Source organism: Sceloporus occidentalis, unplaced genomic scaffold, assembly GCF_023333645.1.
Source record: "Sceloporus occidentalis isolate IW3139 unplaced genomic scaffold, rSceOcc1.0.p SCAF_7, whole genome shotgun sequence".
NCBI lineage: Eukaryota > Metazoa > Chordata > Lepidosauria > Squamata > Phrynosomatidae > Sceloporus > Sceloporus occidentalis.
In genome coordinates, this window is record NW_028316987.1 from 97775924 (window position 1) to 97794182 (window position 18259).

The 18259-nt window shown below is 55.4% G+C and overlaps 1 protein-coding gene across 6 annotated transcripts; it reads left to right on the plus strand.

Moving 5' to 3' along the window:
• The first annotated feature begins 39 nt into the window (after positions 1-39).
• LOC149310236 (autophagy-related protein 9A-like) lies at positions 40-17994 on the plus strand. 6 transcript variants are annotated; one of them, XM_089533960.1, is made up of 17 exons: positions 40-1134; positions 4108-4268; positions 4506-4592; positions 4866-5014; positions 5173-5216; positions 5840-5904; positions 6500-6673; positions 9051-9192; positions 11504-12252; positions 13641-13794; positions 14028-14207; positions 14643-14891; positions 14981-15198; positions 15810-15912; positions 16035-16110; positions 17058-17216; positions 17517-17994. In XM_089533960.1, the coding sequence occupies exons 4-16, from the start codon at positions 4900-4902 to the stop codon at positions 17177-17179; spliced, it is 2391 nt and encodes a 796-aa protein (XP_089390086.1). In that variant the 5' UTR covers positions 40-1134; positions 4108-4268; positions 4506-4592; positions 4866-4899; the 3' UTR covers positions 17180-17216; positions 17517-17994. The 6 variants fall into 6 exon arrangements, with proteins under 6 accessions (XP_089390086.1, XP_089390085.1, XP_089390089.1 ...); XM_089533961.1 differs by lacking the exons at positions 40-1134; positions 4108-4268 and adding exons at positions 2402-2586; positions 3411-3514; XM_089533959.1 differs by lacking the exon at positions 4108-4268.
• Positions 17995-18259: the final 265 nt, after the last annotated feature.

An 18259-nucleotide genomic window follows, 5' to 3' on the forward strand; every position in this document is an offset into this window, starting at 1 on the left:
GCTGCTGTGCGTGCGCGCCCCCGAGGCGGCGCTTGGGCTCTGGCCTCTGTCCCTCGCTCTCTTCTGTGGGCCCTTCCTGAGGAGGAGGAGGAGGAGGAGAAGGGGCCCCCGCGGAAAAGGCCCCGCCAGAGGGACCCCGGGGGAAGGGCCCAGAGGCGCCAGGGACCCCAGGCAGCGGGCCAGGCAGCCCAGAGCCAGGCAGGGGCCCTCAGGCGGACAAGGCCCAGAATCCGCACCCAGCGCCACAGGCGCCGTGCCCCCCCCCCGGCCTTCCCTCACGGGCTCCTTTGCACTGCCCTACCCCGAAGGGCTGTCGTCTTGCACCAGCATCACCATCGCTGCTGCCTTTGCACCGCAGCATCCCTCTGCCGAGACATCAGCGCCAGCAAGCGGAGTGGCCCCCCTGCGCAACGTCCCCTCCGCCGCAGGCGCATCCTCTCCCCGCGTGACGCCCGACTCATCTCCTGCGCACTCGCCTCAGCGGCATCGGGAACAAGTGAAGTGGGCGACTCCATGGGACTGGGCCTCGCTTCGCTCTTTGCACTTTAACCCAGCTCCTTTGGCCCCAAAGGGCCGTCGTGCTGCACTGCTGCCATCACTGTCATCGCAGCGTCCCTCCGCCGCAGGCGCCACATCTTCTGCGCGCTCACCTCAGTGGCATCGGGAGCAAGTGGAGTGGCCTGGCCTGCGCCACGCCAGAAGGGCCGAGTCCACAGGGCTGGGCCGCCCTTCGTTCTTTGCACTTCACCCAAAGGGTCATCCTCGCATGGGACTGGCCTGAGCCCACCTGGACGGAGGAGGAGGAGGAGGAGGCCCAGCTGGGGACGGTGGGCACAAACACACAAACGTTGGGCAACCTCCCTCTCCCTGGAACAGAGGAGGAGGGCCCTTTCCTAGAAGCAGGAGGGATGTAAACACATCCAGGACCTGCCTGGGCTGACCGCGTGCCCCGGTTCTCGCCTTACTCCATGGGCCGCACTCCAGGAACGTCGCAAAACATTTCCTGGAGAACCTCGGAGGGCTACATAGAAGGCCAGAGGATGCGCCAACAGACAGCACTGCTCCTGGGATGAAGAGCACATAGCAGCCGTGAGGAACGGGTGGGAGTGGATTCCTTCCAGAGGCCTCCCTCAGGTAGCTCTTCTCAGCCGGTGCAAGGAGGCTGAGGCTAGGAGCTTTTCCTAAACTAGCCGGCTTGCCTCAAGAGTGGCACAGAGGGAGCTTCCTGGGCTGCCAGGCCAGTGGGGAGCCAGGCCTGGGAGAGCGCTGCGGGGCTCAGACCGTGGCTGAGGGGCTCTCTTGGTTCCCCGGCCTGCCTTGCCTCTCCATTACTCTTGTTGGGCTTCCTGGTGCCCCGGCCTGCCTTTTGCCACTCTGGCCTCTGACGGCCACCTTGGGGTGCAAGGCTGTTTCCCCTTGCCTTGGCTCTCTTTCCCTCCCAGGCAGTCAGATGGGTGCTTTGTTTGGCGGCTCTCGCTGTGGGGTTTCGCTGCAGAGTCTGTGCAGTGTGGAAATAGGGGTTATCCCCCTTCCCTGCCTCTTGCCTGGTCTAATCCTCCTCTTGAGCCTCAGATCCAGGCAGGGAGATTTGGACCCAAGCGGTTTTGGACTCAGGGTTCAGGAGACAGGGCTTCATTTGATACTGGGGGCAGAGGGTCAGGGTCTGGCGCAGGGGTTAGGTCAAGCTGTGTGGGCCTCCAGATGTTGGGGCACTACATCTCCCATCAGCCCCAGCCATCAGAGCCAAGGGTTAGTAGCCAGCAAGGTGCCAAGCAAGGGGCTTTGTGGGAGCCACTTTGTGGCCTGTGTCAGGGATCCAGGAGACGTGGGTCCCTCCCAAGGGCCTGGGCATTATGGGGCAGAGGGCATAGAAGGCAAGTGTTTCTTTGATCAGTGTATGCTTTTAGCTCTCTTCTACTTGTCTTAACTCGTAAGCCACTCTGAGTCCTAATTTTGAGGATGAAGATGACAAGGAGGAGGAAGATAATAATGTTTTCCCCCTTGATGGGGGGTTTCTTTTCTAGAGGAGGGCCAGACAGCCAGCAGCAGACCCAAAGCCGGGAGGCCGATTTGGGTGCCCACCCCGTCATTGCCAGCCAGGCTTCTGGGAGACTCCTCCTGCTGGCCCTCTGCCACCCAACTGGACTGGCATGTTTACCCGCCTTGGGCTGTTTATGCCGCTTGCTGCTGGCTGGCCCCGGTATTTTTAGTTCTCCTGGAGCGCCCAGCCCACCTGTCCCTTTCTGGGCCAGGGGAGGGTCTGGGGGGAAGGCCTTGTGTGCCCCCCCCCCCCATTGCACTGCCTTGTCTTTTTGCTGCCTCAGAGGTGACCTGAGGCCTCCTGGCTGCTGCCCTCCTCCTCCTCCTCCTCCCTGCTGTGCCTTGGGCCCTTCTCCTGACCTGACCTCCTCCCATGACTCAGGCCTCCTGGGATGTGGGGCTGGGCAGCTGGCCAGCAGCACCCTCCTCGTCTCCCTCGTCCTCCGCGTCTTCCTCCTCCCCCCACAGCTGGGGCATCAGCACCACAGCAGCCGAAGAAGCACCCAGAGGGGCTCCTTTGTCCCAGGGCAGCTGACTCCATACGTGGTAAAGGGGGCCTGGATGGGCTGTTTTGGGGGTGGGGGGAGGCTGGAAGAGCCGTGGGTGGTCAGCCTCCTTCCCTTGGTTTGGACTGGAGCGGGGGGGGGGCGCTTGGCCCCCAGGACATACCCTGTTATCCATGTTTCCTCTTGTCAAAAGGAGGCCTTGGGTCACCTTTTTAAAGGGGTGAAATTAGAGGTGTAGCTAAGGGGAGGGTGCAGAATGAGGGTATTGCCCCTTCAGTTAAGGATTCTGAACCCCTTCCTGTGAAATTTTCCTTCAAACCCCAAACTTCTAGCATTGCAGAGAGCAAGGCAGGAATAATAATGAATACCTAGAACTCTTGTATGGGTTGTGTTTGCGTTCCTTTCGAAACTTCGCATGTCGCAATGTGTTTTCTCAAATGCTCAACAAGACATTTTATGTCACTGCAATACTATAAATTTGGGTGGAATCTCCCCCCCGCCAGGACATATTGTGGCTGTGCTTTATAAAACATTGAGCAGATCCCCCCAGAACCAGCCCTTTTCCCTTGTGATGGGAGAGCTCTTCTGAATGGCCTAGAGAGGGTCCCTTATGCCCACGGATGCCGGCCTTTGCTTTGAAATCCCTTCAGCAGACGTGGTTGTGGCCACCAGCGTGGGGCCGGTCATCTTTAAAAGGGGGGCTGGCAGGATATCTCCCCATGGCTCTGAGTCATAAGGGGGGTGGGGGGCTGCAGGCCTTGCTCACTTTTGGGAATCAGATTCCGCCCTGGCAGCCGCAGTGAGTTTGTGATGCTTCTGAGGGCTGAGCTTTTGTGTTGTTTTGTGTTCCGGGTGCTTCTCCAGTTTCCAAACACGCCTGGCGCTCAGGGGTCAGCTGTCAGTGTGGCACCCATTCCCCCCACCAGCAGTCAGGCTGGGCCAGAATGGCAGTGGTCCATCCTAAGGAGGTGTGTGACTTCGCGTGTGATTTCAAAAGCTTGCAACATGTAATTGTGCATTTTGGTTGGCTTAATAAAGGTACTGTTGTTTGGATTTTATTGGACACCCTAAGGAGGATTCTGCTGGCTTCCTTGCTGGCTGTCCAGCCGGCCAAGGGTTCTGCCCTGGTGCCCCCTCACCTGGTGCTTATGCTATGTCTGGCCGCTGAGTCCCTCTTTCCTGGGCCCCTGGCTCTGGTGGACTGGCCAGAGACCTTGCCGGCCAGGCCTCCGCTCCCTCCCTTCTCCTTCCATCCAGGCAGCGGGAAGAGCACCTTGTTCTGCTAGGCATTCAGTGGGGCTTGTGCCCAGGTCAAGGTGTATAGGGATGCCCGCTTTGGCCTCCACCTGGTGCTTGCCCTGGGCTGTCTGAATCAGGGCCCTTGGCATGTGGCAGCTGGAATGTCACCTGGGCAACTGCCTCAGCCACACCGGCCGGCTGGGAAGTGACTCAGAGCCAATGGCAGGAAATGGCGCATGGGACAAGGCAGTGAAGGGCCTACTGGAGCAGGATTAGGATGGTGATGGTGATTCACTTACATCCTGCTTTTTTCTCAATATAGGGATTCAAGGTGGCTTCCAGATTATTAATAGCAACACAAACCCACAAAAATGTCAGTGTGCATGGATATATGTGTATGTATAGTCACACTCGTTTTAAAAAAAACCAGCAATCCCTATGCATCCTGAGCATCACATAGGCAATCTCTGTTTTGGAAGAAAGGTGGGATATTAGTGCAATAAATAAATAGTAAATATTGTAAATAGTTTAATTCTGTTTTAATGTTGACCTTTGTATGTTTTTAGTTCTATTGTTCTAAATTGTAAACCACCTTGAGTCCCAGTTTAGGGGAGAGGATAGAGCATTGTTGTTGTTTTCTCGCCTTTTTCCCAGTTTGGGAGTCAAAAGTGCTTATTAATGACACCAATAATAGTTAAAACCATTTTCCTTTCTTTAAAGGTATCCCTTTCTCTTTTGGCTGTCTCTGTAATCACAGCAGGAGGAGGAGGAGGAAGGTGTGGAAGTGTTAGAGGGAAGAGAGCCCAGGTGAGTTTGACAAGATCTCATGGGGTGGGATGAAGGCCCAGGCAGGAGCTGCATTGTGTGAGAAAGGGTTACCAACAGCCATGAAGGTCAAGGGCAGATCCACCGGGTTGGAAGGGGGTCCTGGTAACCCACCTGAACCATTAGGAGAGCAGCCTGATCTCCTCCCCCCCCATAAAAACTCAAAGGTGTGCCTCATTGGCCCCAGGGCAGTTGCCATTGGTCCTGCCTCTGAAGTTGGTTGTGTCACGGACCACTCTCCCTCTCCCTGGACAGGGCCTGTGTGGGGCAGGAGGGCCCAGTCGCCCCCATGGCTATGAGCCAGGAGCATTACAGGGACTACCATCGCCTGCCAGACTACGAAGACGACTCTCCCCATGAGGATGAGGAGGAGCTGCTGGTCCATGTCACAGAGGGGCTGAAAGGTACCCAGGCACTTTAGAAGTCTGTGCGCATGTGTGTGTTTGTGTGAGAGAGAGAGAATGAGAGAGAGATTGTGAGCGTGGGTGGGTTGGGGCCAGAGGGCTGGCTAAGCTCTTCAGGCCAAGGTGACCTTTTAACAGTCTCCTTTCTCCCTTCCCAGATTCCTGGCATCACATCAAGAACCTGGACAACTTCTTCACCAAAATATCCTTTGTGGCGGTAATAGTGGCAGCCACAGGCCTAGATCCAACAACCCTGGCCTTCTGCCCCCTTAGCTGCCAGGAGGCATTTTAGGGGAGCCTGGAGCAGCTGGCCTGGGCCGATGGGGGGAAGAAATGAGGAGGGCCTCCTTGGAATGCACCATCCTTTCCCTCTGGCCCTGAGTGGAAGGCCTTTGGCCCTTCACCCAAGAGGATGGGTGTGCCAAGGGATGCCAGGAGCATGCCGCTCTCTGGGCAAGCCGGAGCCATCAGGCTAGGCTGGTTGCCATGAGGCAGCTCCACAAGGGCTCATTTGGGGGTCAGGCAGGCAGTAAGTTGGGGGGGAGGAAGTGTTTTCCATTGATGTCCTGGGAGGGCCCCCAGTTTTCCCAAGCAACATTGGGATCCATATTATTATTATTATTATTATTATTATTATTATTATTTATATGCTGCACAATCATCCTTCCCTCTCATGGCTGGAGGAGAGGTCTTCCTGAGGCAAGCCCTGAGACTTACAAGTCCTAGCCTCGGTTGTATAACAAGGCAGTAAGGCCGCCATACAGCTGTGGGCTAGATCCACCTCTGCGCCAGAAAGGGTGGCTTTCCTTGACAGCCTCTGTGCACATCTACCACTTCCACCAGAAGAACGGCTTTGCCTGCATGATGCTCTCGGACGTCTTTGAGCTGGTGTAAGTGCCCAGGAGCAGCCCCCTTGCCCTTGGGGGAGGCCCCTCTTCCTCCATCCTTGGAGGCAGCCTACTGGGGAAGGGAGAAGGTATTTGAGGAAGGCTGGTCCCATAGCCTGGGGGAACCAGTGCCTAGCACCACCTGGTGACCAGCTTCTGTGTTCCTCTCCGTGGGTTTCTCTGGTTCCCCCTTTCCTCTTGTGTTGAAGGGGCAAAGGAAAGGGAAGTGTGTGTCTTCCCTCAGGACCTGAGTGGATGCAGAGGGGGGAGGAGGCAGAGGGGCAGCTCTGAAGTGGGAATGCAGCTGGCCAGAGGGTTTCACCATTTTGGCCGGGGAACTAATCTCTGGTCTCCAGCCAGCGTTAGCAGAGCTGCTCTTCTTTGCAGGAGGGTTGGGGCAGACCTGTGGTCAGCCAGCCAAGAGGAGAGGATGAGGTGTGCGAGGGTTCAGGGCAGGGCTGGCCTTGCTCAGTTTGGCAGAAGGGCCCCCTCCAGTCTCCCAGCTGCCAGTCAGGGCTGCCCCTGCTGGGTTTTCTGCTGATGGGGATGAAGCCCCCCACCCACCTCCTGACCCAGCTGAGCTCCTTTCCCCTTCCAGGCAGTTCCTGTTTGTGGTGGCCTTCACCACCTTCCTCCTATGCTGCGTGGAGTACGACGTCCTCTTTGCCAACCGGCCCGTCAATCACACTCACCAGGGGGGCGGCCTCACCCCTGACAGGAACAAAGTGACACTCCCTGATGCCATCCTGCCCACCTCACAGTGTACCCAGAGGTAAGTGAGGGCAGGGGAAATTGGGGAGGGGGTCTTTGATGTCCTTCACCACCAGATTGAAGTACTGAGGCCCTCCCCTTCCAGGATGCAGACAAAGGAGGCAAAGGGAGGAGAAGGACAAGGCAGTCACTCATTCAGGGCTCTGGGTCCTGGAGCAGAACCCCCTTGAAGTCCAGCAGGACCTCTCAGCACAGAAGAGGCATTGAAACATTGCACAGGGGCCCTTGTTGTTGTTGTGAGCCTTTCAGGCATTTCTGACTTAAGGCGATCCCATTGCAGGGTTTTCTTGGCAAGATTTGTCTCAGAGCCTTTCTCTGCGGTTGAGAGAGTAGGACTTGCCCAGAGGGTTACCTAGTAGTTTTCTTTGGTTGATAGGGAACTCTGGATTCCCTGAGTCCTGGTTCAACTCTCACACCAAGTGGGGTTCCAGGGCTTTAGTCCACTGGAGTGGACACCAGGTCAGTGGACAGGGGCCGTGCACTTGGTTAACTGCCACTCTTAGAGCTTTTCAACATGCCTTTCTGGTGATGTAGTGGTTAAATTCTGGTAGTCAGTCACAAGGATGTGAGTTCGATCCCAATCAAGGTTCCAGGGTCAACTCAACCTTGCATCCTTCTGTAGGTTGCTAAAATGAGTAGCCGGCTTGTTGGGGGCAATTAGCTTACATGTTGTAAACCACTGAAGGGCACTGATAAGCAGTATAGAAATGTACTTGCCATTGCTATTCTTTTTCCCCTCAAAAGTAGGGCAGTCTAGAGTGTCTGAAGCTGAAACAACAACTGTGGCTCCTGGCCTTTGGGGGTCCTGGTCACCTCCATCAGTGGGCACAGTCCCTTTGAATAGCTGAGGGGGGGCAGGATTCTTGTCCCACCAAGTTCTTAGGATGACTGTCTTTGGACACTGTTTATATGTACTTCCTAATATATATCCGAGGCAGGGTCTCCCCAGCCCACCTCCCAGCAGAGTCAGGGGCCTCCTGCCAGTGGCTGCTGCTTCTGGGCAGAGGAAGCCTTTCTTTCTGGGGGCCAGAGGCCTGTCAGGAGCAGCTCATCCGAATTGTCTGGGCTGCCCAGTTTTTAAATTCAGCTCTCCCTCTCCCAAGTGTTGTTGGCATATCCAGAAAGTCTAAACCTTTGCTCTGGGTGTGTGCCTGCTTGCTGTGTGAGTTTGGGGGCAGCGATTAGTGAAAGGCTGCAGATTTTTCCAGACTTAACGCCGTGGGATGGTGTGGTGACTGTGTGCGCATGTGGATTTTACGCCTGTGCTTCTGACGATGCGCCAGGCACACCAACCAGGCCTGCCATGACACACACTGCCCACAAAAATAACAGCCACTTCTTTTCTCCTTTGTATGACTGTGGTATGAAGGCGGGGGGGTAGGCCAACTGTGGCTCTCCAAGCCTGGTTTTGTGGCCCCTTAAGAAGCGAAACAGTGAGTGCCCTCCCTGGGAAGCCTCCAGGAGCAGCTGTTCTCCTTCCAAACAGGATGCAGGCCCCCTCCTTGTACTTTTTAGCAGGGTTTTAAAACCAGGAATACATTTCAAGGAGGGAATGTTTGTTTTTGGCAGTTCCAGGGCAGAGCCCAGTGCTGTGTTAAGGGATAAAATTGCATACGACTGGGGCCTCTCTTTAAAATACCTAGAGGAAACCAAACATGCATCACATGATGCTCAAAGATTGGTCGTTTTGTTAGTAGAGAAGCCCAGCATGTTTCAGCCTCTTTGTGCTCCTAAGGGAGTCTTCTGGAGGCTGTATGAAATCCTAAAAGGATGCCACATAAACACGTGATAGATACCCCAAAACGTAAAATCATCATCTGCAGATTCCCTTGGATGTTACCCCAGATTCTGCTCCTTTTGTTAATCTTTAAAACAGTCAGGGTTTTATGGAGGAGGAGGAATGGCTATCTGGCTTCTTTGAAACAAAGACAAAACAAGTTCTCTCGAAATAAGCTTTTGAGAGAGCCAGAGAGGGTAAAGGAGGGACCAGGCAGCCCTGGCATTCTGCTGCAGCCATGCAACTTGGGGGCAAGGAGACATGGAGACTGCTTCCATGTGGGGCACCCAGCAAAGGGGGAGACACACAAGAGCCACCCCACACACGCCAGCCTTGCGGAGCTTGTCTCTGCTGCTTTGCTTTGGCCCTTGTGCTCAGGAATTCCTGGCATGCTCTGGAAGCCAGGGAGATGCTTGCCCCTTGCCTGCCCCTGTGGCACATGAGCTTCTGTGCGTAACCAGAGATGCTTGGAGGCCTCGGGATCTCCCTTGCACAACCTTCTCTCTTGCACAATGTCCCCCTGTGACCAGGAGGGTGTCCTGAGCTGACCCGCCAGAGGCCCGGCCTGATGCCACCTGTTTTTCTCTCTCTCTGCTGCCAGGATCCAGGCCAGCAGCTGGATCATCTTCCTGCTGGTGATGGCGGCCACCTTTTGGCTCTACCGCCTGGTGAAGGTCTTCTTCAGCCTCCTGGGCTACTGGGAGATCCGCACCTTTTACACCAAGGCCCTCAAGATCCCTTCGGTGAGTGAGCGGAGGATGGACCTATTGTAGCACTGGGACCACAGGGTGGGGGGCACTGCAGTGGGAGCGGGGCAGCCCCTTCCTCGTTGGACGCTTCTAAATAGAGGGACCTTAGATGGTCCTCTCAGGGATGTGCTTCAGCTGTGGGTTCCTGCACTGCTGGAGGGCTGGACTAGATGAACTTTGGGGGATCTCTTCCAACTTTAATTCTTTCCCACTCTACCTCCTGCACTGCCTTTGACTGCTCAGAGGGCCCTCTATTCTTTATCCCTGTGGCATTACCACAGCCATTCTTTATTTTTTGATAAAATTACCAGCTTCATAGATGAAGGGGATGCCATAGATATGGTATATCTTGATTTCAGTAAGGCTTTTGACAAGGTTCCCCATGACATTCCTGCAAACAAGCTTGTAAAATGTGGGCTAGACAAGGCAACTGTTACATGGATTTGTAACTGGTTGACCGGCTGAACCCAAAGGATGGTCAGCAATGGCTCCTTTTCATCCTGGAGGGAAGTGACCAGTGGGGTGTCCAGTGGGGCTCTGTCCTGGGCCCAGGGCTATTCAACATCTTTATCAATGACCTGGATGACAGAATTGGGAGCAGACTTATCAAATTTGCAGATGACACCAAATTAGGAGGAATAGCTAATACTCCAGAGGACAGGATCAAGATCCAAAATGACCTGAATAGACTAGAAAGCTGGGCCACAGCTAACAAAATGAAATTCAAGACAGAGAAATGTAAGGTACTGCACTTAGGGAGGAAAAATAAAATGCAGAGATATAGGATTATGGGGGAGACCTGGCTGAATGAAACTACATGTGAAAGGGATCTGGGAGTCCAAGTAAACCACAAATTGAACATGAGTCAACAGTGTGATGTGGCAGCTAAAAAGGCCAATGCAATTCTAGGCTGCATCAATAGAAGTATAGTGTCTAGATCAAGAGAAGTAATAGTGCCATTCTATTCTGCTCTGGTCAGGCCCCACCTGGAATAACCCTGTGTCCAGTTCTGGGCAAAACAATTCAAAAAGGATGTAGAGAAACTGGAGCCATGTGTCCAAAGGAGGGCAACTAAAATGGTGAAGGGTCTGGAAACCATGAAGCCCTATGAGGAGAGACTTAGGGATCTGGGGATGTTTATCCTGGAGAAGAGAAGGTTAAGAGGTGATATGATGATAGCCCTGTTTAATAACTGAAGGGATGCCATATTGAGGAGGGAGCAAGCTTGTTTTCTGCTGCTCCAGAGATTAGGACACAATGGAGCAATTGATGCAAGCTCCAGGAAAAGAGATTCCAGCTCAACATTAGCAGGAACTTCCTGAGAGTAAGGGCTGTCCGACAGTGGAACCCACTCCTTCCTTGGAGATTATGGTGGAGTCTCCTTCCTTAGAGGTCTTTAAATAGAGGCTGGATGGCCATCTGTCAATGGAGATGCTTTGACTGAGAGTTCCTGCATGGCAGAAGGGGGTTGAACTGGATGACCTTTGTGGTCTCTTCCAACTCTATGATTGTATGATTCTATAATCAGCCCTTCATATCCACGGATTCTGCAGCCACAGATTCAACTATCCATGGCTTATAAACACTCAAAGAAAAAAATTCCAAACAGCAAACTTTGATTTTGCTATTTTATGTAAGGGACACCATTTTACTAGGTCACTGTATATAATGGGGCTTGAGCATCGACATATTTTGTCATCCATGGGGTGGGTTCCAACACCAAACCCCAGCAGATACCGAGGGCCCAGTGTACTCAGCCCACAGAGAGAGGATACCATCCTCTCGGGACTATTCCTTGCCTTCCTTCTGGATCATAACAGAAACCTTTCAGGGGACTGGGGAAAAGCCACCTAAAGAAAACTGGGACAGGATTGAAATGGGGCGGACTGGCAGGAGAGAAGCAGAGGGCTTGGTCTCTCCTTGACCGGCTTGCTGGGTTTTCATACCATCCTCAGTGGTGGGGTTTGCCTTGCATGACCAACATGGAAGCCACATGGGCTCTTGAGGGGTTCAAGGGTAGACCTCTCCAGGGAAGGTGGGACAGATCCAAGTCTTTGGCTGCTGTGGTTCTGGAAGAATCTGGGGCATTTGAGGAGCAGCTGAAGGAAGGAGTTGGGTTTAACTGAGGGAGGTCCCCTCATGGAGTGGGCAGTTGTGCTTCCAAGGAGCCACAAGAGCTGGATTTGTTTGGGACCAGTCCCAGGGAGCAGAGGCTGGTGGTGTGGGGTGCTGGGTGCAGCCATGGGCCAGGGCTTAGGGACCGTGTGGGTGATGGGCACCTCCCTGACCCTTCTCTTCTGGGCAGGAGGAGCTGTGCAACTGCAGCTGGCAGGAGGTCCAGGCCCGGCTGATCTCCCTGCAGCGGGAGCAGCAGATGTGCGTCCACAAGCGGGAGCTCTCAGAGCTGGACATCCACCACCGCATCCTGCGCTTCAAGAACTACCTGGTGGCCATGGTGAACAAGGCCCTGCTGCCGGTCCGCTTCCACTTTCCCCTGCTGGGCGAGGGAGTCTTCCTGACGCAGGGCCTCAAGTACAACCTGGAGCTGCTCTTCTTCTGGGGGCCTGGCTCCCTCTTCCAGGGCAAGTGGAACCTCCAGCCCCAGTACAAGCGGGCGGGGGCCCGGCTGGAGCTGGCCCGCCGGCTGGGCCGCAGCATGCTGCTCCTGGGCCTGGCCAACCTGCTCCTCTGCCCCTTCATCCTGGTCTGGCAGGTCCTCTACGCCTTCTTCAGCTACACCGAGGTCCTCAAGCGGGAGCCCGGCAGCCTGGGGGCCCGGCGCTGGTCGCTCTATGGCCGCCTCTACCTGCGCCACTTCAACGAGTTGGACCACGAGCTGCAGGCACGCCTGAGCCGGGGCTACAAGCCAGCTTCCAAGTACATGAACTCTTTCACCAGCCCCCTCCTCACCCTCTTGGCCAAGAACTTGGCCTTCTTTGCCGGCTCCATCCTGGCCGTGCTCATCGCCCTGACCGTCTACGATGAGGACGTCCTCACCGTCCAGCACATCCTCACCGCCATCACCCTCCTGGGGCTCATTGTCACCGTAGCCAGGTAAGGGGCATGGCAGGGGCCCTCCTCTCCCTTGTGCAGGTGCCTGGGTGCTACCCAGGCCCCTTGCCGGCTGAAGGTACAAGGCCGGTGCCTTAAGGTTTCCAGGGCAGTGGCTGCTGCTTACCTGGAAGCATAAAAGAGAGGCTCCAGTATAAGAGAGCTCAGTTAGCATTTACCAGCAAATATAATAATAATAATAATAATAATAATAATAATAATAATAATGATAAATTTATTTATTTATTTGTATCCCGCCTCTCCTGTTTGAGGATTGAGGCAGATAACAGCAATGAAAATTTCAAATACAAGTCACAGAAAAAATAAGGCAAGAGTCCCCAAAAAGCCCCATCCTTCTACCCTCGCTCCCATCAATACAAAATAATAACAGTAAAAATATTCAACTGGAATAACATCAGTTAAAAGAGATCGACAAGAAGAGACAGCCGTATGGCAATAATGGGCAGTAATACTGTAAATGGGCAATAATCTCTTTCTTTCCAAATGCAGGCTGAATTTGGGCTGTGGGTTTCTTTTCTGCTGCATGTGTTTCATTAGAAGAGCTGAAGAGGGACAGTGCTGTGAAGGGGTTGCTCTGTTCTTTACGTAAATGTCTCCCAAATTTACATTGCCTCTTACCTTTACGGCTTGTGGCACTCTTCTCTCCCTCTTAATTGTAAGGGTTGAGCAAAGGTAGCAGCAGTTCCTGCAGCTGAGGCAGTTGAGCCCCAATCCACAAAAGCCTATCCCAAATGAGTCTGTTAATCTTTTAAGGTGTCATCAGATGGTGGCTTTCAATGCAGAGTAGCTACATTTGCTTGAGGCTGAGTCTCTTCGTTGCCTCAGAAGCCCAAAGGTGCTCAAGCGTTTTAAAGGAACTCCTGAAAAACGCTTGTGCCTTTGGCCCCAACTAGAGTGAGCTCAGCCTATTTGGAAGGTACTGGTGAAACTCCCAAGGCCCATTAGAAGACAAAACCAAGAGCCCATCTTCTAAGTAGATGAAGGTTGGGATGACTTGTAGGCAATGCCAGTCCTTCCCTCAGGCATCTTGTATAACTCACTCATAGGCCAGTGACTTCTTACAAGAAAGTGGGCTTTATTGTCCAGAAAAGCATATGGCGTAATGTGCTTCAGAAGGCTACAAGGCTTCTTGCTTGCCAAAAGGTTCTCCTCTGGTGTTTACACTTTTGGCCTTCCTTACAAACAGCACAATCACAGTCCTAACTGGAAGGTTGGGGTTCCCAGATCACAGAGGTTTGGGGATCTGTTCCCCATGAGGTGCCAGAGCTCCTTTAGCTGGAGTATAGGTCTGCAGTTGGGATGGGTGGGGAGGGCATGCATGGTGCCCTCCTTCCTCAACAATGACCGAGCCCCTTTTCCCCCCAAACCAGGTCCTTCATCCCCGATGAGCACCTGGTCTGGTGTCCGGAGCAGCTGCTGCAGAGCCTCCTGGCCCACATCCACTACATCCCAGACCATTGGCAAGGCAATGCTCACAAGTCAGAGACACGGGAGGAGTTGTCCCAGCTCTTCCAGTACAAGGCTGTGAGTGGGGGCCGTGGATGGGGGGCAGGGCAGCCCCAATATACATGTGCACACAAAGCCTTCCCCAATGAGAGAGGGATGAGGCCCGAAGGCATGATGGGGCTTGAGCCAGTGTTTTGCGCACCTGGGCTGTAGCAGGCATGGGAATGCCCTGGCGCCGTGCCCTGGAGCGTCCAGGTCCTCCTCCAGCAAGTTGTTGGATAGCCAGCACTGCTTGTCTCCTGTGGTCTCAGGTGTTCATTTTGGAGGAGCTGCTGAGCCCCATCGTGACCCCCTTCCTCCTCATCTTTGCCCTCCGTGCCAAGGCCCTGGATATCATCGACTTCTTCCGCAACTTCTCGGTGGAGGTGGTGGGCGTGGGGGACATCTGCTCCTTTGCCCAGCTGGACATCCGCAACCACGGCAATCCCCAGGTATTGCGAGTAAGACGGGAGGGTGGGGCAGGGTGCCCCGACCCACTCATTCATCGGCCTCCCTTTCAGAGACAGCATTGGCACGACTGGCAGTGTGGGTCAAGGTGGCATTCTCTCCCAATGTTCCCCATGTATAGCACCTATCTCCTGCCCTGGGCCACTTCTCCTGACTCAGGCCTCTTCGGATGCAAGGCAGGGTAGCTTGCCAGAACCCAAAGGGCTCCCCGTCCCATTGCTCCTCCTGCAGCAGACCCCTTTTACGGGAGATGGGGGACTTCCTTCCTCAGGGTCAGCTCCCAGTTCCTTTGCTGCCCTCCACTGGCTGATACTCCAAGGGACACTCGCAGCCACTTTGGGTCATGGGGACTTTGCAGAAACATGCGCTCACCGTGCACCACCCCCAGAATGCAGACCCCGTCCATGTTCTCCCCACAGTGGCTGTCGCAGGGCCGGACGGAGGCCTCAGTGTACCAACAGGCCGAGAACGGGAAGACAGAGCTCTCCCTCATCCACTTTGCCATCGCCAACCCCCGCTGGCAGCCACCCCCCGAGAGCTCCCTCTTCATCGGGCACCTCAAGGAGAAGGTTCAGCAGGATGCGGCCCACGCGCCCCCTGCCCAGTGCCTCTTGGCCGATGCCCCCCTGGCCACTTCTTTGCTCTCAGACGAGGGGCCCAGCACCATGGTGAGTCCCAGCATCTCCCTTGCTGTTGCTTTTGGGGTGGATGTGCAACTCCCCAGCCTCACCCTCTTGCTTCCCTCCTCCCTCTGCAGCCGGACGCCCTATTGGCCAGTGTTTTGGCCCATCCTGTTCTGTCAGCAGCTAGCCTGGCATCCCACACGGAACGGCAGCTCTACACCCAGCCGGGCAGCACAGCTGGGGCAGCCGCCAGCATCCTGGCCTCCCTCTCCTGCTCCCAGCTGCCCAGACACAGCTGCCCACCAGGGGAGAATTCAGTCTATCGCAGTGACAGCACCCTTCTGTGGGGCAGGTAGGAAAATAAAAGGGGGGGGGGAGAACTGGCTGTGAGAGGGAGACTCTGGGGCCAGAAAGACCTGAGTCTAGAAGAACACCTGGAATAGGAACCGGGCCAGGCAGGGAAGGTGGCCAGTAGCCCATCCTTCTGACACAGACACAGCATTGGTTGCTGGCATCATCTGAACGCAGTGGTCCAGCTGCCTGGAAACGTAATCCTCCCCAGTCCATCTCCTTGAGTTAGCCATGTGCTCCAGTAGCCACCACCGCTCCCAGTGGCCAGGGCTTCCCTGTGCCAGACTTGCACTGCCCTGTGTCCTGTGCCAAACCAGCACTTCTAGTTCCCAGGGCACCCTGCATTGTGTTCTCGGTGACAACCCTGCCGCTCCCTCCCAACCTCCATGCTGTGGCTGCCTTTTTTCCCCTTCCATCTTCGGGGGGGGGGGGCTCAGAAGAGAAGGTGCAGGGTCTTTTGGGAGGTTTCTCCAAATAGTGCTGGCTGCTGAGGGGCGGGTGGCAATCCTCCCCTTCCCCATGGACATGGAGCTTAACTTCCTGATCACCATTTCGGGCAAGGAGGGGAGCGGGCCCACTTCTCATGCTTGGCTTGTCTTTCCTCGCCCGCAGCATTGCGCCGCCTGAGACGCGCCAAGGCCCCCTTGCCCGGTCTGTTGTGCTGTCGGAGTTTGCTTCTGCCGAGATGAGTCTGCACGCCATTTACATGCATGAGGTGAGTGGCCACCATGTGCCCTCTGGCACAGCTGGGTCCTTCACTCCTCCAGGATCGCATCATTACTTGGGGGGCCCCAAAAGCTTCCCCAGCTGCCTTACTTCTCCCTTTCTGTATTTCAGCTTCGTCACCAGCACCAGCAGCGACCACAAGAGGCGGCGTCCCCCCATGCCCCTTCACAGCATTTGGCACAAGCAGGTCAGAGTCCCGGAGGGCGGCATGAAACCACCCCCAGCACCCCAACTGTCCCACTGGGCAGCGTCAGGACAGGGGACCCACAGGGAAGGCTGCTTCTTTCTTCCCCTAAGTATAGGGGGAGGAAGAAGGCTTTGGTAGGATCCCAGCCCTTCTCACGGTGCCTTGGGACCAATTCTGTCTGGGCCTCAGGTGTGGGGAGGCCTCTCCTCTGCTCCAAAGTGGGGCAGGTGGACCATCCCCTAGGAATTCCCACATTCACAATGAGGCAGATGACTGCCAGGGACTGATTTTCTAGGACTTGCAGACTAGAGGTCTACAAATTTGATGGAAGAGTTGTTGTTCTACAGCTCAAGGGGCCCCTGCAATGGCAGATGGCCTGTCTCAAAGACTGCCAGCAAAGGTAGTTCCCCATTCTCTATTTTTTTTGGCCAGGAAAGGGGGACTTTTCTGTGGAGCCATTAAAGGCTGTGGGCCAGAGACCTGGGGGCCACTGCCCACCTGTTTGGCAAACAGTCCATGAAATCCTCAGCAAGCATTCTGAGCCTGGTCATGTCCACAGCTCCTGAGAAGGAGCCAAGGTCCGTGAAAGGTCCAGTGTGGATAGACGACAACCCGCATGGTGCTTCCCCACTGCCATCAGCCTGACCTGCTCCGGACAGGGCCAGCGTGGCATCATTGCCTTGCAGGGTGGCCTTCCTGCCATGTCACCAGGAGAGAGCCTGCCTCCCAGCCTCAAACAACTGGGGGAGAGGCAGCGCACTGCCCCAGAGTTTTGTGGGTTTTGCCACTTGTGGGAGCAAGGAAGAAGCCATGACAGAACAGAATCAGGGAGTTGGCGGGGGGGGGGGGGGGGGGAGATGGACACAGTAGATGAGCCTGGTTTAAAAGGCATTGCCTGCCCTGGCTAGCAGTTTACTTGGCATGATCTCTCTTTCTCCTCCCTGCAGATTGCACCAGGGCCTCCTCACTGCATGCGCGCAGCCAGGATCTAGCCCTGGGGGGCTGGGAGGAAGGGGCACAGCAGCAGCAGCAGCAGGAGGAGGAGGAGGAGGAGAGGGAGAAGAGCTAGCCCCCGCCCAGCGTGGGCCTTCCTTCCCTCTTGAAAAGTAAGGAACCCTCCAGCCTTTCTCCCAATGAGCCCCCCACTCCCCCTGGCCACTCCTGAAGGGCTTTCAGCCTCTGAGGGTTCCTTTCCCTTTGGGCTGCAGGGAAATGGCTTTCACAGTCTTTCACAGGCCTCCCACCAGGAGAAGCCAGGAGACCTTCCTCAAGGAGGCAGTGCAGTCTTGGACCTTTGCACATCAGCCCAGCACCCTCCTTTGAGCCCCCCCCCCCCCCAATTGTTTTAGACTCACTGGGCCTCCCCTGACTGCATGACCCAAACTTGCAACCATTTGCCTCTTCAGGTTTCTGGGCTGCCGACTTTGTCGTGCCAGGACCACTCCTCCCACCCCAGGAACGTGGCTAAAGGTCGTCCAGCAACCGTGGCCCTAGCCAGGGCTGGAGGGGACAGCAGCTGCCTGGGCCCTTGGCAGACTTTGGTGTGAGAAGGGGTCTTGGTGGCGCGGCTGCAGCTCTCCCCTGCCTTACTTACTTGGGGTGCGTGCCCCTCTTGGGGTGAATAAGCTACGGGCCGATCAGGCTCTACCTGGTGCTACCCACATCTAAAGGGTTCCTGTGGGGGGGGTCCACAGAGAACGGCACATGGAAGCTGCTGGCGCCAGTCTTGCTCTGCCCCCTGCTCCAGGACTTCTGCTTTCCCTGCCTTCCCTTTGCTGGTCTCTATGATGGAAGCTTTGGGGTGGGGTGGGGTGCTTGTATGTGATGGTGCTCCCATCTCAGGACAGTTCTGGGACAATAAATGTTTACAGGCGTGGCCAGCAAGCACTTCTTATTCCTCTGCAGGTGGATTGAAGTGGACCAGTGTGGGCAGCCAGGGGCCAAAAGGGGCCAACATTGGCTTAGCTTCCTCTTAGTGACGTGGCCCCTCCTGGCCGGCTACTTACACCATAAGGTCAGCATATTGTCTGCAATCCCTGGGAATGGAGGGTTGTTTAGGACTGATCGCAGCACAAAACGGGGCAGAGGGAAGACTGGCTGCCAGGGTGGCAGCCCTTCCTTCTTAGGCTCCCATTTCAGCCACCTGGCC